The sequence below is a fragment of the Haemaphysalis longicornis genome, unplaced genomic scaffold (assembly GCF_048455015.1).
Source record: "Haemaphysalis longicornis isolate Haplotype H1 unplaced genomic scaffold, Haemaphysalis longicornis Haplotype H1 scaffold_2, whole genome shotgun sequence".
Lineage (NCBI taxonomy): Eukaryota > Metazoa > Arthropoda > Arachnida > Ixodida > Ixodidae > Haemaphysalis > Haemaphysalis longicornis.
Window position 1 is genome coordinate 129,863,044 of NW_027526295.1, and position 26,344 is coordinate 129,889,387.

General features: G+C 47.1%; 1 protein-coding gene across 4 annotated transcripts in view; it reads right to left on the reverse strand.

Annotated features, from left to right (window-relative positions):
• LOC144169212 (calcitonin gene-related peptide type 1 receptor-like) overlaps nucleotides 1–26,344 on the reverse strand; it is a 165,821-nt gene that overhangs the window by 38,929 nt on the left and 100,548 nt on the right. For all 4 annotated transcript variants that reach the window (XR_013322391.1, XM_077698251.1, XM_077698253.1 and 1 more), the window contains exons 4-5: nucleotides 19,050–19,185; nucleotides 17,526–17,636 (exon numbers count right to left, since the gene is read on the reverse strand). Coding sequence is in view for 3 of the 4 variants with exons in the window: in XM_077698251.1 (XP_077554377.1) it covers nucleotides 17,526–17,636; nucleotides 19,050–19,185 (247 nt within the window). In the remaining variant the exon portion in view is untranslated. The remainder of the gene's footprint in view (nucleotides 1–17,525; nucleotides 17,637–19,049; nucleotides 19,186–26,344) is intronic.

Sequence of the window (26,344 nt, forward strand, 5' to 3'; positions counted from 1 at the left end):
TTTGAGATGTTCAGGGACATAAGCCACCTGTCACACCATGAAGAAATTTTATTTAGGTCTGTCTGTAATGCTACTCGGTCAGAGTCGTTATTAATTTCTTTGTAAAGGACACAATCGTCTCCGTACAGCCGGATTTTCGAAGTGATTCCTGTGCCAATGTCATTTATATATATAAGAAATAAAAGTGGACCTAAGACGGAACCCTGCGGAACGCCAGAAGATACGCATGCATATTCTGATTCTGCGCCATTAATTACCACTCTTTGTAAACGACCTGTCAAATAGTTTTTGAGCCAAAAAAGGATGTTATCTGGTAAACCAAGAAGTGAAAGCTTATGGAGTAAGAGAACATGGGACACTTTGTCAAACGCTTTCTGGAAATCTAATAGTATGCAGTCTGTTCGTAAACCTTTATCAAATGATGTAAATATGTCATGGGTAAATTCCACTAACTGAGTTACGCATGAATGACCAGCTCTAAACCCGTGTTGGTAAGGAACAAAGAAACTGTTGTTTTGAAGGTGGGTAAAGATGTTAGTGTAAATTATGTGCTCCAGGGTTTTGCAGCACACAGATGTTAAAGATATGGGTCTATAGTTCATGACACTGTCTCGGGGCCCACTTTTATGAATCGGAACAATGTCGCCCATCTTCCAGTCTTCATGTAATTCTGAGGTTTCAAGAGATTTGTGATACAGTACTTCTAAATACTTTGAGATGGCATGTGCGCAGGATTTCAAAACAAGATTGGGTATCCTATCTGGACCTGGTGCCGAGTGTGGTTTTAATTTTTGGAGAAGGTTGACTATTCCAGAGTAGTGAATAGCAATATCCGGCATATCATCAAGTGCGTTGCTCAAGAAGACTGGAAGATGTTGAGGTACTAGCGTGGAATACACTGAGACAAAGTAATCATTAAAACAGCTTGATTTATCTCTATCATTGGTAACAGCTGCACTATTGTGGATTAACGGAGGGATACCAACATCATCTTTGCTGTTAGATTTCACCAGTTTCCAGAGTTCCTTTGGATTTTCTTTAATTCTAGAACCAAGAGAGTCAAAATACCACTTTTTTCCTTCTGTGATTTTGACCTTGATTTCGGAACCAAGCTGTCGAAGCTTAGAAAGTTGCAGTGGATCGGGATTTTTTCTATACCGTTTGAATATACGATTCCTCTTATTAAGTGGCGGCATCGTGGCGGCATCGTGAATCCCCTGTAATGGCGTCGTCGTTGCCATTTCGCGCATATGTCTGTCCACAGTTTTAGATTTCCACAACAGAAGTCATTGCAGTCAGTGGCTCTTTTACATACTGCCACGGGAGAAAATATCAATGTTAATTATAAGAAAAGCGCCCAGTGTTAATCGAGTGGAGGGTTATGGCAAGGAACAGCGAAGCGCGATGGACAAACGCTTCTCGCTAGGGTTATGTTAATACGCTAGGTTGCATAGGATTCGCGCCACGTAATAACGGTCGATGAAAGTTTTTCAAGTGCGCCAAAAATGATACAAATATCAGTGAAAATAGCAAACGTTGACCACTAAGCGTAATGAATTTGTTAATGTTCAACAAACGAGAAAAACGCATTAGTTGCTGGGGACAAGAACTACAAAGTAAAAATTCTCGCTAAAGCGAAGTGTCTTGAAGACAGGTTTTACACTCGGTATATAATTTTCTTGTGCACCAAAGCTATGACACTGCTGCAACTGCTGTGACACCCGCATGCATTTCCCAGTCCCGATCACCTAGCAACGCTAACTTGAAGAGTTCAGGCTAGGCAACCTGGAATTTGGTTTTACCTATACAGGAAAATATGGTCTGTTTCCCTATTCTAACACTCATGCAGACTACCGTTTTCACATAAGATACCTAGAGCACTTAAATATGTAGCCAAAACTTACAATGTACTTAATTTCCGCGGAAAAAGACGAGTCGTCCGATCACGAAGCCACCCGTATCAACTAGGCGACGATTTGATTGTTCTTTACCGGAAAAAAAAAACTATGGTTCTTAGGCGGTACTTAGAATCAGACTGAGCAATAGGCTCTAGCGTAAGCAAAACGCAAAGCGCCCATTGCGGTCATGATCGCTTGCACGGATAAAAATTTGGACACCAGCTGCAATTAATCGTCGCGTTGTGCAGAGAACTGCGCACTTTATACTTCAATGCACATTCTCTATCAAAGCTCGTCCCTGACCGCGTGGCCTAGTAGTAACGTATTGGATTCTTCAGGTATCGTTGCGGGAGTCGGTTGTTTGATCCCTGCTGGTGCTGGTTTTATTTTTCTTCGTGCAACTCCCTTTCAGCTGTTCGTCCTTGGGGAGTATCTGGAAGTACCATCTGGGTATCGGACTAACCGTTCCGCCGCTCATATTTAGTCGCTAAGGGAAGTAATGATTGTTGCAAAGTCCTGAAATAGTCCTTTCTGTAAAGACTATACAAACATGTCGTTCAAGTATTCTGTTTTCACATTTTTGCCCGAAGGCTGGATTGAGGGATATACATACATACATACATACATACATACATACATGCAAACATACATACCTACATACACACAAACATACATACATACATACATACATACATACATACATACATACATACATACATACATACATACATACATACATACATACATACATACATACATACATACATACATACATACATACATACATACATACATACATACATACATACATACATACATACATACATACATGCATGCATGCATACAGACAGACAGACAGACAGGCAGACAAATATTTTCTGGTTTTGCCACCCAAGAAAGACTCGTTTTCAAAGCACATGCTGCGCCAGCCTAACAAAAGATCGCATTTGAGCAACGCCATCCACTGCTTTCCGACTGCTTTGCTCAATAAACTCTGCATTCTAAACTGCGAAACGTGAAATTCCAATCACGCCTTACAACCACGCCTAACTCGGACCAGTGACAATCGTATATCGGGTGAAAAAATTTGCCAAGGTGCGGCTGGGCTGTTGTGCAGGATACGCCAAAGGCATGCAGCCCAGAACAAGCCTCACCGGGTCTGCAAAACCACTTGGAAATGGAGTTTATCTTCCTCGTATTCGTATGCCAGGAAATAGTATACTCCCACCATGTTTAATTAAGATAATTCACTCGGAAGTAGCTATATGACCTATTAGAAGCAAATGTGTTTAGGTTGTCGCAGTTGTAAAGTCATCGCTGAGGCGTGAGCTGTAATGTACGTCAGTCGCTCTCTCGTTTAAGCGCCACCCTCATGGAATGAATTTTGACGACGAGTTTTGCTCAGAGAAAGCAGACACTGGGACGCGCCGCCGACCCCTTTGTCGACCTAGACCCCAGATATTCCAGTTTGTTCTGCCCTGAAGTAAATAATACTTACCGCTATGCATCTAACAGAACTAGACCACCAACGATCTGTCTGTTTGTCGACGCCGAGGCCGCCCGGCGGCATTCACCGTGTTTGAGCTGCAACTTCACTTCACGTGGGCAGCGCTTATTGTAGCTGCCCGACAAGCTACCGCGCAAGCGTTTTACGGCACGGGAATGGCGCTATTCCAGAAGGCTCTAGTTCTCCCTATTCATCAGTTTCCAACTGCTCGGGTTATGAAAGTAGGCATAGTGGAGCATTCGATACACGTCAAGCGAAACCGGCGCAATCGCGCACAGCACGCCTGGCATATTCAGCGCGCCATAATGGGGCAGCCTACGTTGATAAAGTACGGCTTGTGATATCATTCGCATGCAGCGCCATATGAAATCGATCTGTAATACCCATTCCCTAGCATCATTCAGATAAAACCACCTCTACTTTGAAATCCCCAGCCTGGCTGTCGGCCACGCCCGGGTCGGGGCGGTCCGTTTTTGTCCGTGTTATTGTCTTCCACTGAGTTATGTTTGCTACGTGACGTGAAAGTATACCCAGAGCATCTCGGTGCAAGCACAAATTCAGTAAGCAAAAGAGGTTAGTGTAGCGAACGGAACACGCCGTGCTTGCGACCATCATATTTGAATTTTGTTTACGGCTTGGTTGAGTATGCACGGCGGGTAGTCATCCTGTTATGACTCACTGGCGCCATGTTTGCGTGGGTCAGTCGCCCGCCGGTCGACCACCCCACCGCTTGTCGACGGAAACGAAAGGAGGCCGACACGACGCCGCGGCAGCCACTGATTGACAGCGGCTTTTGAGCGGTGTTGAGTGTTGTTGCCCCAAAAGGGATTAAGGAGCCGCCGGTATTCCCCCGGCCTGAGCAACTGAACGCGTGTGCGCGTGAAAGCCCAGAAGGCGACGACCGGACAATGGGACCCCGTGGCGGCGGCAGCACAGCGAAGAAGGCAGTGGCAATGGTCAAGCCATTAACCCTTCCCGGAGTGATTCCACGAACCTTGTTAATCTGTGCTGTTAGGCTCCCTGGGAACGCAGCGCGCGGCAGACACCAAGAGAATACGCGGCGCCCGCGCGGGTCCTGACGAGTGGCAAGGGTGTGTGTGTGTGCGTGTGCTGTGCATCTGCCGACATACCTGAAAGGCGTGTCCCTACCCGAGGGCGGTGCTTCACAGCGAGGAACGTACACATCACCATTGGTCCGCATTGTTTTGTATGGGGATCCCTAACCTAGGGAACTAGGGATCGAGGGTCAACAAAAAGGGCGTGCTGCGGCCCGCCAAGATCTGTCATCTGTCTTCATCTCGACAACTCGCTGTAAAAATGTAAATAAACCCGTTGAGTTTGCTCTAAGCTATCCCCTAGTCCTGGCTCGACGGAGCGACGGCGACCGGCCCCGCTACCAGCAGACTGCGGTCGCAACAACTCGCAACAATCCCTAATCATCCTAATTCAGCGTGTCAAGAGCGTGTCTGAGCATTGACGAGTGCATTTTAGACATTGAAGTAGCGTCACTTGTCATCAACCGTGTTTTCACGATGTATGAAAACGGCTCCCAAGAAAGGGCCCTGTCATCTTGTTCACTCCTATCGGCTATGACAAAATTGAACCACATTTCGGACCGCGCCCTTCCGCGACTGTAGCGCCATTGGCTTACGGTGGCCTGGGGACTTCGTTTTTGTTTGATGCTAAAATCTTGTCGCAACTAGCGGACACCTCATGGCCACTTCGTGGCTACGACGCTACGCCATCGACAACGTCGACGCCATGGGTCGACGCTTCGGTCGCCTGCCCACGAATGGGCTGGGTGTGTTCGATTAACATTAAAACTAGAAAAAAAACTCGGGAATAGTTTTACACGGCCGAGATAAACTCGTGATGCTTGTGGCGGCCGCTTCCTCGGCGTGGTTTATTGTTCGTGGTCACCGTAGCAGGCCTATTTCTACCCAAACATATGTTTTAAACGAAGGAGAAATTTCAGCTTGTTTTTATGTCCACAAAAGTACTGTGCTGTGCTGTGCAGTCATCTGGCGACCGACACCCGTTTGCGACGACTTCTAGGCGGCTTTCGCTCGATGGCCGCCTAGGAGCAAGTGTGTGTGCTCTGCGGTTTCGCGCGACGGGCACCTTCCACGGAAGCATTGGTAGCGACCGCACCATCGACCGCCACCAGCCCACAGTCAGCCAGTGTGTGCGAAAAATGATCGCTGGAGACGTGTTTCCTTGACCTCGCCTTTCTTTTAGGTGGTTCAGCGGACATGGCTTGCGCAGGTTCTACAACGCGTCTATTCGTCTGCAGCTGGAGCGTGCGCTTCAGTTACCATCCTCTCGCAAACGTGTTTGAACGAGCAGTTGCATTCCTGTTCGTTTCATTAATTGTCAACGCCGCGGACAGTTTCGCTTGAGGCATTGCGTGTTACACATTTTTTATGAGAACGTAACCGGCAGGATAGCTTATATATATACATATACAATCAACGGCGCCTATTTATTATCCAAGGCCATCTCTATGCATTTCGATGGGTTTCGCACAGCGCCACCTTCCTATGGTTAAAAAGAGGGAGGGTAAGAGGGAGGGTAAGCGGGAGTTTGAAGGGCGGGAGGGAAGAGCGGGGATACTCAATAAAAAAACGACTGTCGAGTGCTTCCTCCAACAAGAGCGGTGAAGAGCAAATGAAAATAAATCCAACAAATATGAAAAGTTGTTGCTATTGCTGCCTTCACAGCACATGCCCACTGTAAGGTCCACTTATGCGGTCAGTGGCCAGGCGCGCAGGCTGCGCATGAGAACCCGCCACTCTGTCTGGCGACGTAGCACTGCCACCAGTGCGCTGCAGCCATCGCCAATTCGTCACGGCGTGCACGGTAGACGGATTGTCTGGCTCACCGCATACCACAGGGATAATGCCCCATTGAGAGAGCAGACAGCGCTGCCGGATTCCGGGAACGTCTGCTTGACGCGCGGAGGTGGTGAGATTACCCGCATCGGGACGAGCGCCGCACCAGTCTCCATTGTTAACGCGCCCTAGTCAGCATGACGCACTGTCGCCGTCTTCCGCTTTCACCCCGAGGGGTCGCCCGCACCTGCTCGTCTGCGAGCGTGCCGTTGACCGAAAGGTGGCGGCGCCTCATTGAATATTCCGTGGCGTGCTGAGTGACAGCTGTCTACGTGAATTTGGGCACTCCCTTACGCGTGTACGAACGCTACAGGGGCGTTCCCGAGAGAGGGTGATCTCGAGGTTTTATAAGGCCGAACTTGGCCGTTTGAAATCGTTTTTGTCTGAGCGCCGAGCTGGGCAGTTCCCGGCGGGACAAGGAGTCTCGACCGTTAAAGCTAGGTTGGGATTTGTGAGCCCCCTAGTCGAGGTTAAGATCGCGGCGGAGGTTTAGGGTGCAGCGCCGTACCGGGCAACTAGACGGATCTTGCGGCGAGACAGAGTCTCGGCCGTGGTTTCTCGAGCTGTTTGTGTACGCTCCGATAATAGGAGAGTTAAACGAAGTTGAGGAGCTCGAGTGAGTTGTGCGCTCTCGGAGCTAGCGTCTAGCTGCAGGTTGAAGTTTTTTCTTTTTATTTCTCATGTACCCAGTTATCTTACTGTAAATGGCTGTATATAAACTTCCGTTTTATTTAATCAACCCCAACGCCTCGAGTTCATGAATTCCACCGCCGTCTCCACGAACTTCAACACCATCGCCCTGCCAGCCTCCTGCCAAATCAACCGGAGCCCGGGCGATTGGGTTCCTGATCGACACCGGACTTCGGGGAAACGATCTTTACTCCCACTTGGGGGATTGGCCTGCAATTAGGAACTTTAATGAGCTAATGTGCCCGGTTCGCAAAAATCGTCACATTGTGAATTTGAAAAGTAAAAGTTGCAGAATAGTACATGCCGCGTGATACCTGAACCTGATGGCACAGGATTAGGAAAGGTGCACACAAGTCTCGCAGAGCCCCGATTCTACGGAGGCTGTGGCGCGTACCCGTCTGCTTGCTGACGTAGTTCATTAAGAAATGAAAGAGACGAAACTGATGCAAACACGGTATAGCAGAAGAGAAGCCAGTCGAAGTAATTCATGCCGAAATACAAAGAAATGAAAGCGAGGAAAAAGACGCCAGTACAATGTATCCCTAAAAACGATAATAACTATCGCCCAGCTTTCGCCGTCATAGCACGTATGCAGACTTAAGTGCCCCAAGGATTTTTCGCATCGATAAGCAGACGACCGGTTTTGATAACTTAACGCCGAACAGCAATCATTTTGAATGTGGCGCACTGCCATCACCCGCCTTCTTTTTTTTTTTTGCCAGTCGGCCTCAGTCATGTGAATGCATTGTCTGCCACCGACGGCAGAGATGAGGAGAAACTGCTTCTTAGGACGAAATATTCCAAAACAAAAGCTCATAGGGGCGCCTTAAAGAAAAAAGCATCGTGAGGAAGGACCCGTAGAAACATAACTAACTAACTGACTGACTGACTGACTGACTGACTGACTGACTGCAACGGCTTACTTGCACGAATGCTTTGCTCTGTGGACAGCCAATGCACTCGCCATTTGTACAAGTGCGGCACGCGCACACACAGCTGGCTGGCGCCGCATGTTTTCAAAGTGCTACGAGTTGTGCCGCGCCTCGGCCAGATGGCACCACGGGTCCCGCGACCGAGAGAAGACGCAGTGAAACATCCCCTCGCGAGGGGCACGATCAAATGCAGAGCATTTCCGGTGCGCACGACGTTAAGTAGTTTGCGTTACGTTAATGTTGCTGCACTTGTTGCAACTGCTGACGAGAGAGCGCTCGTCAGCAGTAATTTGAATAACTCAACGACATAAGGCGCGTTCGTAGCATCCCATTCTGTGTCGGCTTTGTGGCGCAGTGGGTAGAGCACCATGTACATTCCGTTCCGCCCGCCGGGTCGAGGGATCGAAACCGGGCGTCGGATAGTATTTTTTTATATAGTAGGGAGGGGTGCGGACAGCGACGGTGCGGACTACGGACGTCAACGCGGGTGACATCGTGAGTTACTGAAATGCTCTTCATTTAAAATAAACTTTGTAGTGAAACACAGAATAATAAAGTAAATGCGGGATAAAGTAAAGTAGTTTGATTTACTCGCCCCCATTAGCTACCAGTGCAACAGTGGAGCGAGAGAACGCACTGAAAGATGCGCCACGCCGTAGTCGCGCCGCCTTGGAGCGCGCTGCCCTGTACGAGTTACGTCCCCTGAATAATCAGCAAATAGCACGAATCGCATTTTAGAGCGCTGGAACTCTGCCTATATTGTAATCTTGTTACGTCGGCGTCGCTAGAGTTCCAGTCTACGGAGTTCCGCTCGATTTCGGGCCTTCTGGAATAGCACCCCTGGATTATTATGCGGGATTTAATTTGGTACACTACATTACGAATTCATTTAATCCCGCTGTAAAAACGACGTTTGTTTTTGTTGTGAACAGTGACCTTCGCTATGAGGACAGCGTACTCGCGCTCACTGGCGTCCGAAACCCGAAACGCGGCAAATTGATGTCACCGACAGGCGGGTTGTCTCCACCCAATACAATCACAGTGTGCGTACAATGCGGTGGTCTGCCCACAGAGTGACCCGCTCCGATTCCTTTTAGATGCAGAGCATCTGATTCACTCGCCTTTTCCCTCCGGCGTCGTCGTCGTTGTCGTTGGCGTTGTCCACCCCTCCCCAATTCTCCTCGCCGCGCCAGCTGCGCTCTCCGCCGCTCACCCCCTCTCCTCTCCGATAGCGAACGCTCTCTCGCGACTCGCGAGGGGCATTGGATTGGATTCAATTGGATTGGATTGGATTGAATTGGCTTGGCTTGGCTTGGCTTGGCTTGGATTTGGAATGGATTGGATTAAAGTGGATTGTGTTGGATTGTGTTGCGCCATAGCCGCGGCAGACGCGCTGGGGCCGGCGCATGTGCGGTACTCTCTCTTCCGCGGTTTCCTCTCCTTCGGGCGCGCTGCGCATATAACCGGTGTGCCGTTCTCCGGCGAAGCAACATCCACGCTTGGCTCAAACACCTAGAGTCCACACCGCTTTACAAGTACGCCAACGTCGTCATCGACTCGGACCGGCTTACGCAGTCCCCTCAACGTTATGCGCGCTATAAAACGCGGTCCCTTCGCCGCTCCGCCTATGCGTCGCATCTACACAGGGGTTCCCGCGAGGGGAGGTGGGAGTTTTTACCACGTAAGCTGTTTAGCAAATCGTTATTTTTTGTGTCCGGAGTTAAAAATACCAGAAAATTCTGAGCTTACCCATTTGGGGAGATTGGCAAAGATTGGCCAAAAAATAACAAAACCAGCGTTTGCCGTAATCGTGGCAACACTTTCTCGGAACGAGAAATACTCAAGCGTTTGCCGTAACCTTGGCAAAACTTGCTTAGAACGAGAAAGACACGTCATAGCGTACGCCCCTCCAAGCTGATTTCCAATGGTTATCCCTTCCAAAAAAATGAAGGGAGTTCATACTTATAGCAACAATGATGGAGAAGAGTCGTGGCAGCAGCGGCAGAAGCAAATCGGCTTCAATGGTAGACCTAAACCTTCGTGATGGTGGTTATGGTTGCATAGAGCACCCTCCAAAGTGATTTCCAGAGATATCACTTCTTTAAAAAGGAAGAAAGCTCATACTTGTAGCAACAATGTTGTCGCAAAGGTCGTTGCCACAGCGAAGAAGGAGCAAATCAGCTGTAATCGTAGACTTGAACCGTCATCATGGCCGTGATAGTTGCGGACAGCTTCGCTACCTTCAAGTTGCGCACATTCACTACCTTGGTACCTTCCATCACAGGTTAGTGTCAGCTTCAGAATTTTGTTGTGGACTGAGGTGCGAACGCAGTCTGTTGCCTACCTTATGTATTACGACAAAACTTATGAACAATGATTGCCAGCCATTGTCTACTCTCCAACCAAATCCCTCTAAAAAATCGGGCAATGACAAAACCCAATGTGAAAAAGAGGAACTAAGACGGCGATGGAACCACGCGACAGTGGCACATTATAAACGAGAAATAACATTTTAGTAAACATCTCCGCCCACGGAGTTTGAAGACAGGGTTCTCAACCATGTGTCTTTTTTGTGTAACAAAACATATATCATTTAGAAAATTCCACAATAGGGTAATTAAATACGTCGAAAAAGAGCATTGTTATGGCCAAGTAAAAGGAGGAACACTAGCTAATCATGAACGCAATGATTTAAACTCGGTCATTCGTTCGCGACTACAAAAGCTAATATTTCTCTCTATATAAACTCTTCCGACCAGGAGAACTCGAAAGTAAAATATAAAAGATAACCACGGAAATAAAAAAATACAAACATTACAAAAGGACGGCAACTATATAATTAGTTACCGTAAAAAGGGAACTATGCTACGGATGATCACCAATAACAGCTGCATTTTGTCAGAAGTCCGTATGCGGCATCAATCTTTCGCATGACCTGGTGAATTGAAAAAGTTTGTTGAACACAAGAGTCTGTAAGTGCTCTGTGAAGATCCGAGTTACCAAAAGCATATCAGGACAAGTCATAAAATTCGTTATAATGCCAATTGCATTTACTCGCCATGCCCAAGTGCAATTTGTTTTTGTCTCCAACAAAATTGCCATTTCCAGAGAAAACTATGCCACAGAAGCAAAAGCACAGTTTACCTGATTTCCAGGAATGAACACAATGTTAAAAACGCGAGCAGCGCTACCTCGTACGCCGTAGTTAATGCGGCCATATCAGCCTAGTCAACGTTCGCAGAACGCTACTTATTTCCGAAAAGCCCAAAACGTGGTACGGAGCGCGCTTTAATTACCGGCATCAAGTGCCCAGACATCATTAGTAAACTAAGTTTGCCTAGATTAATGGCCCTGAAGGAAACCTAGAAACGCAAATACCGGTCATTTTGGATGACATAGAATGATGAGGGCCGAGAAAACCTATCTCGAAAACTCCGCGAATCATCGCATGGCGGAAATAATTGCTCCGAATCGCCTGCGTGCAGGAACCACCAACCACCAATTTTCGTAGCGAACGGCTTTGTGTTCCTAAAAGCTGCAGGTTTGAAAGGACTCTAAACCCACTTCCCCGCCTTGTATAAAACAGAAAACGATCGTAATACGACCTGGACTCCATTATTCTTCTCATACTTGATGTTCCGTGGGAAGCAAAGTGTTCAAGAAGCTCTAGTTACCCATTTGCGTGATAAAACCATGGTAAGTGCGGGCTCTGGTTTTGTTCGCGAAGTTTTTCTGGCGTGTCGCAATATTTCCGTGGATTGTATAACGTTAAATTTTTCGCGCACTCTGAGTCAACAAATTGTGCTAAAGCCCGCTAAAAGGCACAGCCCGCACTCCAGTTTAGGGCCAGGTTATGATTTATAATAAAATGCGCCAAATCGTTTTCACGCGAAAAATGGACGGGGGAAGTAACGCCGAAGCGTTACATCGCACGCAAATGTTCCACTTCAAGCGAACTTTAGATGCCCTGTAAACAACTTTTTGTAAAAGCCGTTCATGGTATTTGTTCCTTAAATATTGAGTAAACGTACACTGTTACAAAATTGCCATCCCACCACTGGCAACCAGTTGGTACCGACGGGAAGGCGTTCCCAGACTGGGCTCCGTCGCCTCCGTCATGTGCGGTAGCGTAGTGAGCAGCGGCCAGCAGAAGTTGCTGCCTCGGTGATGACGACAAGAAGCCGAAGGCAAACTTAACTGGTTTACTGCACGGCGAGAGACGATCCGAAGCAATTTAGGAACAATACCCTTCCGAGCGAGGTTACAGTACAGAACTCGAGCAGAGCGACAGCATGCATTCGCTGCTTCAAAGCGAATAACTATCCACGGAGAGGGCGGGTTTTATGCACAATCGCCGTAACGGCTGTGCGCCTTTTCACTATTACTAGGGTGCGCACAGCCCGACAATAGTACAGACACACGCAACACTCCAAGTTCGTGAGTGGCCGGCTGTAGCGGCATTCGCTCCGTCTGAAAAAGGGGGGGAGAGTAGATCTCGGATGCTACATCCGCGTTCTTTGGGACATGTCGCTACGTGATCCGTTCTGCAGCTGCCGAAGTGCTCATAATGGAGCGCGGGAGAGCCTTCAGTCTACAGCTCCCTTGATTGCTCCCGATCTTGCATCTGATGCAGGTCTACATCCGCGCCTCCAACTGGATCATGGTAAGCATTCTCGCAGAAAGCGGCTCGCTGAGAAGACTCCGAAGGGCTACCTGCATGGTGTCCCCAGCCTACCCCGTTCCGCAGAAGTATTTCTTAACAAGGCAATCACTAATGCTGCCCTTACACCCTCCACAATGCAGAAATGGTTCCACTTGGACTCTTCAACCTCTCCGTACTGTCCCCATTGCCAGCAAAATGCTTTTTTCAGACCTAAATCCCCTCACTTGGCACTGTGCAGCTTTCGCATCTTCTCGCGATTCTTTGCTCAGTGCTCTGCCCCCCAACTCGTCCCCTGATGACCCCCGAACGAAGACCCAAATTTTCTGCGTGCTCTAGGTGTGTTTTTCATTAAGAGTGGCCTGGCAAGGGTAGTGTGAGATGGGTCTACACTTCCCCTACCAAAGAAATTACTGATCATCTATTTCTAACACGCCATCTCTAACGATTGAGTGATCACCTCCCCCTCTTTTCCCTTCTTCACATTCCCCAACTACGGCCATGTGCCCCCCCCCCCCCCCCTATCCTAAAAAATTTCATTCAATTCAATTCAATCCCCTATAGGGACGCGCCAGCGCACCGGCTGTTCTTAGGCACGTTGCGGCTTGCCCGAGGCAGCTTTCTTATACAGCGGGGCAGTCCGCAAAACATGCAGGACGCGGGAACATGGTAGCTGCGCGCAGAATCGTAACAACAAAAAAGTGCGATCGCTAGTGGCGTGATTTGTTCGAAAGGTGTTCCGTTTTGCTAAAAAGATACCCAAGCTAGACCTGATGCTGCTGCACGGTCAGCAACCGTCACTTCCAAACGGGCGCTTAAGGATAAACGACTTTTTGTGTCAACGGAAAGATACAGCGCCTTTCGTAGCTCTGTAGGAAAATAAATAATTACAACTGGCGTTCCTCCATCTTGTTTGCCTCCTATTTTCTCGTGCCCTTCAACAGCAAATCACAATGCTCCCGTAGCGAGCCGGCTGTTTTAATAGCACGTCACCATCTTCCTAAAAGCCTGTTTTATTTGGCTCTTCCTTTCGTCACGAAGGTTGAAGAGCATGACGAAGCGTCTTGGTGACGCCATCTTTTTTATGGCACCAGACAGGCAAAGTCGAGAATAGGATGCCTGGATTGGCTGGCTGTCAAGCCTGGACCCAGCCAAGTGTTAGCGTGACGTATTGCCGCCCGACGTGTGAAGAAAATACGCACGTATTTAGAAATCAATAAAACTGGCGGCTGCACCGGTAGCGTAAACTATCCCGCTAATAATCGCTGACTTTAGCCTCTGGCTATAGTATGTGTAACATATACACGCGCTGGTTGTAAAAACGTAAGCTAAAATTGCGTGTTCACGCGCACACAACTTTATCAAACTTGCGCCGCAAAGCGAAACTTTTAACAAATTTTGAACCGGGAGCAGCCTACTCTCCGCGTTGAGGCGTCTTGTTTTATCATCCTCTTCCACCTTAAATTTGCTCTTTTAAAAAACCTGCTCAGGAAAAGTTCCCGCAAAATATTTAGTTACATTTACACGGCCCTTACCCGGAGTTCATTTATAGCACAAATCTGTTTATAACACGTGTGTGTTATAAACACATACGGTGTTGATTACGCGTGCGCACACACACACACACACACACACACACACACACACACACACACATATATATATATATATATATATATATATATATATATATATATATATATATATATATATATATATATATATATATATATATATATATATATATATATATATATATATATATATATATTGTTACGCGACGGCAGGACACAGATGAGACGAACAATGTAATGGGGTGGAACGATCTATTTACAGTATTTACAAGCGGCCATGACCGAGTCCGCTGAGCCTGCTCGAGCCCTCTTCCACGTCGTCTTCGATGCCGATCTATGCCACCATGGGGCATTGTCCAGTGGTCCCGTGACACTACCCCCCCGGGCAAAGACGACTGTCCCGGTCAAGACCATAGGGATACGACTCGAAGGCGGTGCCGTTGATTCCTTCCGCCTGTGAGGGTCCGAGTCGGCAGCTCGACCTTATCTTAGCAGTGCTCGAGTGCCAGCTGCAGTAGTGCACGCGGTTGCTGACAGGTTGAGCGCAATTGCAGAAGACGGTGGCTGTGTGGTTGGATGTGCTTGTACGACGCTCAGCTTTGTTATTTGGGCCTCTCAACCGGGTAGCTCCAGGCAGCTCTTGGTCCACAAGCTGTCGCACCAGTATCTCCATTTTTTTCGGGGCAAGGCTTTTACCGTCGCGGAGAATCCGTCGGTAGCAACCAGTGCGAGTTTGATGATGTCGACGCACAGCCGGAAAGTTTTGACGTCCATAGCTGCGGTGAGGACGAGATGGGATGAGTATATACAGTGAAGTCCTGGCCGCCGCATATGATGGTGATGGTCGTGATAAGCACCGGCCCCGGAACAGCTGTAACCACCGCCGACACCACGAGGCAGCATCCAAAGCCCTCGGAGAAGCGCCGGAGATCTGGGCGGGGGAACATCGTCGGCTCTACATCTGGTCGTGGTTGGCCAGTTCGTCTGGTCTCGGCGGGGCATGGGCAGGGAACACGGGGCTGGGGAATGGTCGCGTCCATGGCTCACCGGGGCTGGGGCGGGCCGACGCTTTCCAAGAGCCAGGGTGAGATCGCTTCATGAGTCGAGGCGAGGTGAAGCTCGGGGCCGGGATGGGCCTGTACCCCGCACGCTCCACCAAAATGTTACGCGACGGCAGGACACAGATGAGACGAACAATGTAATGGGGTGGAACGATCTATTTACAGTATTTACAAGCGGCCATGACCGAGTCCGCTGAGCCTGCTCGAGCCCTCTTCCACGTCGTCTTCGATGCCGAGCTATGCCGCCATGGGGCATTGTCTAGTGGTCCCGTGACAAGATATATATATATATATATATATATATATATATATATATATATATATATATATAGTCGAGAAGTAGAGTCCTTAGTTGCTGCAGGAATACGCACAAAGTAGAAGTACGCTCTTCGGAGACTTTATTTCGGAGACTTCGGAGACTAAAGTCTCCGAAAAGCGTACTTCTACTTTGTGCGTATATATATATATATATATATATATATATATATATATATATATATATATATATATATATATATATATATATATATATATATATATATATATATATATATATATATATATATATATATATATATATATATATATATATATACGAGCGGAGCACGCACGGCCGCACATATGCAAGCACGCACACTACGGCATGATCTGATGTCGTCTACTTAGTTAACTGGAGAACACACCGGGAGATCAATGCGCACAGCACATTTAACGAGCATCGACTAAGCTGGGCGTGCACGTGTATACTCTTTACGCCAGAATAAATGGGAGCCATCCCTTCCTCGAGTGGTACAAACAATGCGATGCAGCGCGCCCTGGGCGCATTAGTTGCGTACCTATGTGCCCCACAGACAGGCGCATCGTCTCTTTCCTACACCCAGCGACTGCTCGGACGCGCGCGTGCGCTCCGCTGTAAGCCATAAAGTCTAATGCGACATTTCTAACAAACACCGCAGAGCAATAAGCTCTAAACAAAGACCAGCATGTAGCACACGTAAAAAACTGCCAAGCACATCAGGCGCGTGAGACTGAAGGGAATTAAAACGCTCGCTGAACAAATGCGCGCGTTGCACCAAGACACACAGCTGTCATTATAACCTATCAAGCAAATCAGCGCTCACACTAATGTGGCAGTCGTTCAGAGTAAACTGTTTCCTTCAAACTGCCATCCGCCACGCTCATCCAGACACGCCGTCTGCTGCTCTCGGGTACTGGTGAGAATGTATACACTTATACTTTTATGCTTTCCTGCTTGCAACCGTGCAAAAGGGATGCACACAATCTTTATCGGCGTTCATTTATTTCGTCCCGGAGCCCTTTTGTGGCTACATTACAAATTTGTAGTTGAAAAATTGCGATCAGAAACGAGCCCGGTAAGCGCTGCGGCGGTGGAGCCGAATCACGGAGAGAAAGGCAACGGGACCTCAAAGCTCAATTTCTCGTGCTAGATGCTATACGGCGGGGACACACATGGGTATCCCAATAACTAACTGTTGGTGTAGCGAGCAATATATTTGTATTTATGGCACTCGAGTCTATTTACGTAGGTTCACTTTCTCTTGCACAGGAATGTCCTCTAAAGACGGACAAAACAAGAAACGAGTGACAGAAGCTTCGTCTGAAAGGCCCAACTTTAACACGAAAGCTGCATTCTTTGTGGCAACAGTCACTCGATCACTGTAATTTTTAATTAATGATCACAGCGACAGAGCGGACAGGGCAGGAAGATACATTAGAATTAGACTGTAAAAAATACTGGTGAGCTGAGAGCGGCTACAATTTTAACGCCTGAAAGGAACGAGGTCTTTCGTACACATCCCCGGACACTTTAGCTGCAGCACATGCATACTTGGCGAGTAATTAAATGCGATCTCAATAAATTATGCTGGGCAGAAAACTCGAACTCGGCAGCTTTCCTCGAGCAGTAGATTTCTCGTATTGTGAATATTCTTTTCCCCTATTACCACCTTTCAGTGAGTTTGAATTATTCAATTTGTATGAGCTTTATTGCAGATTTTTAGACGCGGTATTTGAAAAGCTGCGAAACGAAACGAATATTCACAGGATGAACTCCACACGTGTGGGCCGGTCGCGTTGCCTACAAGCACATTTTGAGTCTGCTTTAATTGCGCACCAGTAGAGGACGCTAGACAATGAGTTCTTGAGTCGGTATTCGTAGTCGCTGGTGTTTCATTATGGTGCCTTTCTTTTATTTCCGGCCCTGTGGAAAACGACAGCCATCGTAAGCCCGGCGCTGCCGTTGTCCGGGCAGCGCAAATGGCAGTTGTTAGACGGAGCCCATTAGCACTGACCGGAAGAATTCACGTCGCCCGCCAGGAAACTCGGACACGGGGCCCGGGCGGTCGTTCCCAGTGGCGTAGGCGGCCAGCACTGCCATCCGTCGAACCGCCAGTCACAAACGTCTGTGGGCGACGCGCAAGGGGAGAGGTTAGCAGGAGCACAAGAGAGAGAATGTTTAGAGCCAGGGATTATGCGCGCTTTAGTGCTCGTGCGTTGTCTAGGCAGCTGGCCTGACGGGAGGCCGTGCTTTATTGCTAGGTGTTGTTGAGTTCCGACGAACGCTGGTGTGAGCGTTCTAGCAGGTTCAACATTTTCAAAAGTGGCAGGAGTCACACGTGCTGTCAGCGTTCACAATACTCTTGTTTGCGTATGTATTGGTATCATTTAACGTGTCGCCTATGCTAATAAAAGAGCTCCAAGAAGCTCAATAAATCGCCAGTAGCACTAAGCGTTCATGGCTCCGAATGAGCTGCTTTCAGGAAAACTACGGGCGGTTTCTAAAAAAAGAAGCAACAACGCATTGAACAATTACTTCGCAGTACACTCCAAAAATATCTTTACAATTATATTTACACTAATTCACAAATGGACGGTTGACGTCAATTAGGTTGTCAAGCAACTATCACCTTGCCTAGACTATCGATAAAAGCAGACCTGGCATTGTTGTTCACATTACCAACCGGAAAACTTTCATCGCCATCCCAGCTGACATATTATTGGAATTACATTAAGGACTCACCTGGCTCTCAAGTTTATTATCTAATACTTTGTCTCGTTTTGTTGGTTAATACACGTATAAAAGTACTGAAATAGCTAACATCGAATTTTAATAGTAGCAAGTGTTACACTACATGGCTTTATCTATTCTCCGCCACTGCAGCATTCATGTGGAGAAGGAAATTTCCCAAAGAATATCGAGATCACTCTGTACCGCTGCGTGTGACATGAGTTACGTCTCAAAGCAGTTTCAAGCAGAATCTATTGGTTGACCTTACATTTTTATATACGGATATATTTCATAACAGAACGGCTAGAGGATATCGCAGCCTGTTCAAGAGAGGTACGGATTAAGATAATCCTTCCTTAGTCTACCAGCAGGCATGCTTCTGGTGCAAAAGAACACAACCTTTTAGAACGGTGTTTGTTATTTTCAACAGGTTAGGTAAACCATCTCGCAACGCTGATATTTCGTATATGGCAAGCGTCTCCCTTCACCCCTAACCTTGTGAGCTAACTTTTTGGAATCTTCTACAAATTTTGGGCAATTATATGTCAAGCTTTGTCGCAAATAGGGTTGTGTATAATGGCTTGTTTGGGCGTGTAACCTACTAGAGCCCAGTACTGACTTTGATAGCGAGCTCAACGTAGGGTCTTAACTTCAGTACTAATTATGCAAGAGACCTTTGTGACCAGACCTTTGAGAAATTATTCATGGAATAGAGACGATGCCAAAAAAAATGCCTGACCTGAACTTGGCCACGCATTCAACGTCAGTGACATGGTGGCTATTCACCGATGTGCCCTCGTGCACTCACCCGTATCGTTCTCGTCGGTGTCGAACAGAGCCCGCTGCTCGCACTCGTGCAGTGCCTTCAGCTGGGCGAAGACCCGCTCAGTGCGGGCGGCATGGGAAGTTGCTGTACAGCAGGGCAGGAGACAAGTCAGAAGCAGCTGCAAAGAGGAACAAAACGCATCAAGAGAGAGGGAAAGTTGGGCTAGTTTGGTCCTTAATTCTGAGGACATTGGGCACAGGATATTGCACACAGGAAAGAAATGCACGGGAAGGGAGCGAGACAAAATACACAAGTCTAGCGTTCATCCCGTGTATTTATTTGGTGTGTCCCGTCTTTCAGCGCTAATACCGTGATCTATAGTGTTCTCGATGTAATTGGACGGTTCGAGAAACACTCGCGCCGATAGATAAAATCCCCCAGAGCACACCCGGCGACATTCGATCCGCCGACACTCGCCTACGTACGTCAGTTTGTTGACTGCTGCTTCGCCGCCTGTGTATTCTTTGAGTTAGAGGAGCACAAGTTCGCTCCAATAAAGTTGTTTGTCGTTCAAGACAGCTGTGTCGTCTTTGTCTACGTGACATCGTTTGGCTACGTGAGAATACAATGCATTTAGCATTAAGTAGGGGCACTATCTCGGTTTAATGAACTGGATCCTAATGATCCAGTGCATTAAAAAGCACTGGATCCTAATGAAACGTTTCCGAGCCCTGTCGCTTCCTGATGAATGCCACAGAATAGGTAGTAGTTTAAAATTCAGAGAAACACAAAAGTCTGTTTATGTGTTGTCATATGTTATATTAAGCATTGGGATCAAGAAAGTGTTGTCACTTTTAAAATGATGGCGTGGTCTTAGTAGTGCATTGCAGTAAATACATCACGGATTAAAGTTTTTTTTTTCTCATCATCGTCGTCACTATCGTTTTCCTTTGCGTCGTTTCCTTCTCCTTTGTGGCAAATAATTGAGAAGCATAGCGAGACGTCCTTACCCACGCTACATATACGCTATCGTCATAAACGTGCTTTCTTGTGTTATTAGCACGCACATATTATTGTATGCTTAATTGCGTGTTTCTTCCAATTACGTTTCGAAATCTAAGTTCGCAATGCATTAACTAGGTCTACCTTTTGTCAGCTGCGCCCTATCAGGTGGCCGGTAAATTTAAACCAGTAATCGGGTGTTTTAGCATAGCGCGTACCATAGCGCATGGTTGGCGCTATGCTAAAATACTCTAATAACACGTGGCGTATCAAAACCACCGTAATAAGGAAAAAACAAACGGCTGTGGTGCACAAAATGCGTGTTAGCTTCAGATCCCAAAATCCACGGGTTAAAATTTCTTCCTTTCGTAAAATCTTCCAATTCCCCGCGGCAAAAACACCGATCAGAAACAAAAATAATTCCTGACTGGCACACTTTCTTTACTTTATTTTATTCTCCTTCCCCTCTCAGCAGTTATTAGGGCCGTATTTCGGTCGTGCCTAACGCGGATTTTTCGCGATATGGAGCATTTAGGGCCTTCAGCTTAAACTTTTAGGTCCTCTTTGCTAGAACGCAGAATTCGTTGACAGGTATCGTGATTCGTCCCCTCATCCCGCGCGGCATATCACACGTCGTTTGTCTCATTCTTCATTACTTCGATGAGGTACGGAAACCCCACTTATCATACACGCCTCCCTGACATAACCATATGTACACTTGTATGTCTTCAGTCAGCGCTATCCCCACGTGCACCGTTGACGTAGGTTTATCCCTCTACTGTCATGATAATTTTCCCCAACGTCCACACGAATTCAAAGTGAGCCCCGTGTCTTAGTTATGACAGAGATGAAGCCTAGGCCTCGGGTTATACCAGTTCGCAGTCGTCTCGATATCCTTAGGCGTGCGTGTGAATACCGTGCTTCCTTCGGGCGTACGTCCATGCATACGTATATCGGTCGTACGTATTTACCAAACTAGGGAGGTGCGAATGTATAACATACCTTAACCAGTGTGCAAACAGGTATGGCAGTCGATGCGTGCGTGCGCACGCATTGGTTTATGTATATTTGCGGCCATCTGCATATGCACTGTACATATAGGCACAGGTTGCTCGCACGCGTTCCGTCGTACGCCCTTGAAGAAATGTGCATAAGTTCAGACAATTGTCTACTAATGCGTAGCATTCTTATGCTGCTTGTCTAGAGGGCGAGTTCTTTACAGCCAAATGTGGCTATCACTAGCGATATACGTTGGGTTACGGTATTCTTCGCTGTTGAGCAAATCTTTTGTGTATGGTGTCCGCTGTTTACAAAAATTCTGCAGAAATTCAGGGAATTGTTTACTAGTGCATAGCATTCTTATGCCGCTTGTCTTGAGTGTGAGTTCTTTCTCCATTTATCTTTCACCAAATGCCTCCATTTACGTTATTATAACGATTATAGGTGGAACTTTCCCGATATCTGCATAATTGTGGAAATTCCGGGCTTTACACTTTTCGCTACTTTCCGTAATTTTTAAAATTTTTCTTATTGTTCTAGTTTTCTCAAAATTTCTTTCGACCAGTAGTAGTTGTAATAACATTATTTTGCCCAAAAGTTGTGTTGATCGCACCACTGAGTTGTTCACTCAGTTATCTAGACAGCGGGGCTCCCTATGTTTTGGGAGCTCGGTGCCTTCAGCAAACTGGGCGAGGGCTTCTTGCTCGACGGGAGCTGGCCTATAGAGATGGAAGCCTCCCACTCTCATAAGGATATGTTATGAAAGATGGGTTGATTTCTTCTACGTGATGCCGGTATTACTGGGCATGACAAATTGATGTGGTGAAGTGAGGCTGGTTCCACAGAGCAGAAGGGGCAAGCGTCTTTATATTCCGCAGGATATATGATAGACCTGAGATTTGGAGTGGGGAAGGATGTGTTTGACGCTGCGTGAGGACTGCATGCCTTCTACTGAGAGATGGATGTGGTGGTGGAAAAAAAGACACGATCCTGGCGGAAATGGTCGAGGGTATGCCGGAACGTATACGGAGACTGTCTTTATAACCAAAAGGTTGCGGGTATATGCATGGGTCCTATAAGACTCTCGACGAACCATATCTCGCGCAGTCTCATTGGCTCTTTCATTTTCCATTAGGCCAGAGTTTGCCGGTGACCAGATGATGCGGAAGGTCCGGCTATGAAGTGTGGGTTCCTGCGACAGGGTTGCCAAGGTTTTATGGGATACACACCCGTTTAAAAAATTCAGCAGGGCCGATTTGGAATCGGTTATGATGTTCGGAAGTGTAGAGCAGCTATGGGCTATGTCTAAAGCGATTCCCATTTCCTCTGCGTCTGTGCAGGACCTGCAGCTTACAGATGCTGTATCTATGGGGCTTCCCTTGGAGTCGACCACCGCTAGTACTGATGCGTTCCTGTCCTGACATGGGGCGGCATCGGTGTATACCACAGGAGACCCCGGTGGGTGCTGTTTAGCAAGGGCCTTCGCTCTTGCCTCACGGCGTTGCTTATTGTGGACGGGGTGCATTCGTCTAGGCGTAGGGACACTACATACAACCATGAGGGCAGACGTAATGGCAACAAGTCGTGTGTAGGGCGGTGTTTGTGGTAGGAGGCCCAAAGACCTCAGAATGCACCGATCGGTAGAGGTTCGAGAGAGACTCTCTAGCTGCGCGGTTCGCTGTGCCTTTATATGTTCGGAGAGGGTATTGTGTATCCCAAGGGGCAGTAGGTTGGCAGCTGATTTGTGTTGGGGGAGGCCAAGCGCTCATCTGTGTGCCGTACGGATGCATCTATCAACCTTCTCCTGCTCCGTCTTCCGCAGGGTGAGAAAATCCAATGCGTATGTAACGCGCGAGGTGACGAAGGCCTGCACCATCTTAATAAGCTTGGACTCCTTGATGCCCTTGTGCCTTGTCGCAACCTTGAAGATGAGCCGGGTGGTTTGATATCTCCCTTCTCGACATCCCGAGTGCATCTGTATGTCGTCCATCACCATTTAGATATTAGCCATTAGCATTACCATTTCCGTTATTATAACGATTGCAGGTCGAACTCTCGCGAAATCTGAAATATTGTGGAAATGCAGGGTGTGGGATCCGTCGATCCCCAAGGACGAGACTCGAGCGTCAAGGGGGGAGAGAAGTGACAATCAAGGTCTGAATTTGATGAGACGTCGAGCGGAAGAGAAGACGAAGAAGCAATGCGTGCGCTCATGCGGCCCGATACGATGATGATGACAGCTAAGGGAGATTGGGCGAAGGCCATCACGTCTATTAGGTTAACTGGCCGCAGCAGGTTGATGGCGGTCAATGGCCTTGGAGATGTGATCTCAAAAAGATTCTACACAGGGCGTTATACGGTTTGCAAATTTCCGTAATATTTTACACTTTTCCTATTTGTTTAATTTTTCGAAATTTTGTTCGACCAATTATCTCCACTTACAATATTATGACGATTACATTTGAAACCACACGAAATCTGCATTATTATGGAAATTCAGGGCGTTACATGGTTCGTCCATTTTTCGTAACTTTGTTTATATTTTTCCTATTTCTTGTTTTTCAGAGTTTCGTTCCACCAATTGCCTTCATTTGCCTGGCAACGATTCCAGGCGGAACTTCCACACAATCTTCATAATGTGGAAATGTAGGGCGTTACCCGGTTCGCCATTTTCAGCAATTTTTTTTATATTTGCCCTATTTTTTTAGTTTTTCAAAACTTGTTCAAGCAATTAACACCATTTCCGCCATTATAGCGATTACAGGTGGAACTTCCGGAAAATGTGCATTACTGTGGAAATGCAGGGTCTAATACAGTTTGCCATTTTCCGCAACTTTTTTTATATTTTCCTATTTTTTCGTTTTTCACAATTGCACTCGGCCAATTATCTCCATTTACGCTATTATAACAATTACATACCAAACTTTCGCGAAATCTGCATCATTGCGGAAATGCAGGACGTTATACGGTTTCGCATTTTACGTAATTTTTTATTATTCTCTAATTTTAGTTTTTCAAAGATTCATGCGACCAATATATTTTTATTTACGCTATTATAACGATTACAGGTGGAATGTTCGCGCAATCTGCATTATTGACGAAATGCAGGCAGTTATAGGGTTCGCCATTTTCCGAAATTTTTATATATTTTGCTTAATAATTTAGTTTTTCGAAATTTCGTTTGACCAATTATTCCTCATTGCGCTATCATAGCGATTACAGTTGGAACTTTCGCGAAATCTGCATTATTGTGGAAATGCAGTGCATTACACGGTTCGTTATATTACGTACTTTTTGATTATATATTTTTTTATTTTTCAAAACTTCATGCGACCAGGTATCTCCATTTAGAATATAACGACTACTGGTGGAACCTCCGCGGTACCTTCATTTTTGTGGAAATTCAGGGTGTTACACGTTCCTCGCTGTTGAGGTACACGGAAAAGAATGATAAGCATTAATACCAAGAAAAGACCGAGTACTCCTGCACGCGTCTGGAGCTCACGTTGGTTAAGCTGGACATACCAACTTTGAGAGATTGACTAATGTTGGCAAAAAAAAACAAACACCAGTGTTCGCCGCGTGCTTCGAGCGCAGGTTTGTCAAGCTAAACATGCCCACTTAGGGAAATTGGCCAACATTGGCCACAATAAAGCCCCGCCGTTCGCTGTATCGTGGCAACACGTGCTCGGAACGAGAAAAACACATCATAGCGTGCGCCCCTCGGTCATTCGTTCGTACTCACGTCGTCGTGCGCATGCGCTGTGTACCGTAGAAGAGACGCGACGTGAATGTCGAAGCAGTTGTAGGTGATTATTGATTCTACATGGCCCTACCGTGGATAGTTCGCTCGGCCGAGGAAGAGGCCACGCTTCGAGAGGCTCGGCGTGCGAAGCGTCCGCTCGAGATGATAAGTCGCTCTTGCAGAGACGTCGACCAAAACGACGGGCTCACTCTGGCCTTGCTATACATAAGGTGATTGCAATGTCATGCCGCCGACGTGAAGCGCGACACCACAACGATAACGAAACTCCACTTTGCGTCCGTGAATGATTACCTACGACAGTTTCGCCATTCAAGTATGGCGCGTGAGTTCAAACTTCCCTAGTTCTTATAAATGCGAATGCATTTCTTAGTCGAGCCATGTCAGGCGTCGTGCGGCGTCCACGCGCCCGCAGGTGTTATCTCTCTGCTCTCACCCCCTCTCCCATAGCAACAGCTGCGAGCGCGCGCGCGCTCCTCCTCTCCCCTAGCAACCGGAGCAGGTGGTGCGGGCGGATCAGCGGCGAGTGAATTGAGAGGAGGAGCGCGCTCGGGCGTGTGAGGGCGCTCGCATCGCGGGAGCTCGCCGGAGCTCCCGCGTGGTGTTAAATAAATGGTTACGCTGCAAATCACCGTCTCCTTATTAATTATAAATTCCGCGCACTCTCGCGCAAAAGAAATGCATTCGCATTTCCTCACGATTCCCTTCGGGGAGGTGGGGTGAATTTTTTTTAAGCTTTGTTTTGTTTCTTTTAGCGAATGATATAAATTTATACCATTATAGCGATGAAATGCCTTTACTTCACTAATTATGTCTTTTGAACGATGCAAGGTGTACTGCAAAGTTGGTCGGTTTACGCTATTTTTTATTCGTGTTTTGGACGTTCTTTTGAAGGCTTTTCTGGTTCATTCATCGGTTTGGGGGCGAGATGGGTAAGATGCATATTAGTGATTTTGCCAGAGCACTTTTGTGAAATTGTGTTTCCTCTGTTTCGATCTTTTTGGATTTGCGAAATTCCATCCTACCAAATGCAGCGACAAAGGTGTTACTTCCGAAAAACCAGCATTTTTGTGGAAATGCAAAGCGTAACATGGTTCTGTGTGTGGGCGAGGGACTCGGCAGAGAACGGTACTCATTAATACACGTATCTACCGGGAATGAGGATGTGGCTTAGTGGGCTTCCCTGTCAGTGGTAATTTCTGCAGCAGAGGCGTCGGAACGGCGTAGGTATCAGTGGTAAAGTCAGTTTTAAACGCGCAATGAAAGTGGCGGTATATGTACTACATATTTACTTATTGCGTAAGGGCACCATATTTGTGTGTCTAACTTTGAATACTCGCACATTCAGGGGTGTTTTAACGAACATTCTTTATTCCAATGCTCTCTTTATTCGAAGTATTACGCGGTTCCAACTGCAGTGCAAACAGCAAATATAATTCGCACCTAATGAAAAACCGCTCAAAAGGAAGCCAGTTGCGGATCCCGGGAAGTTTTTTATACTCGGTAACTAGTAATACTGTACGTGCGCATCGTCGCACGACCGCTGTGTGTACGTGTATCCTTACGCACCTCC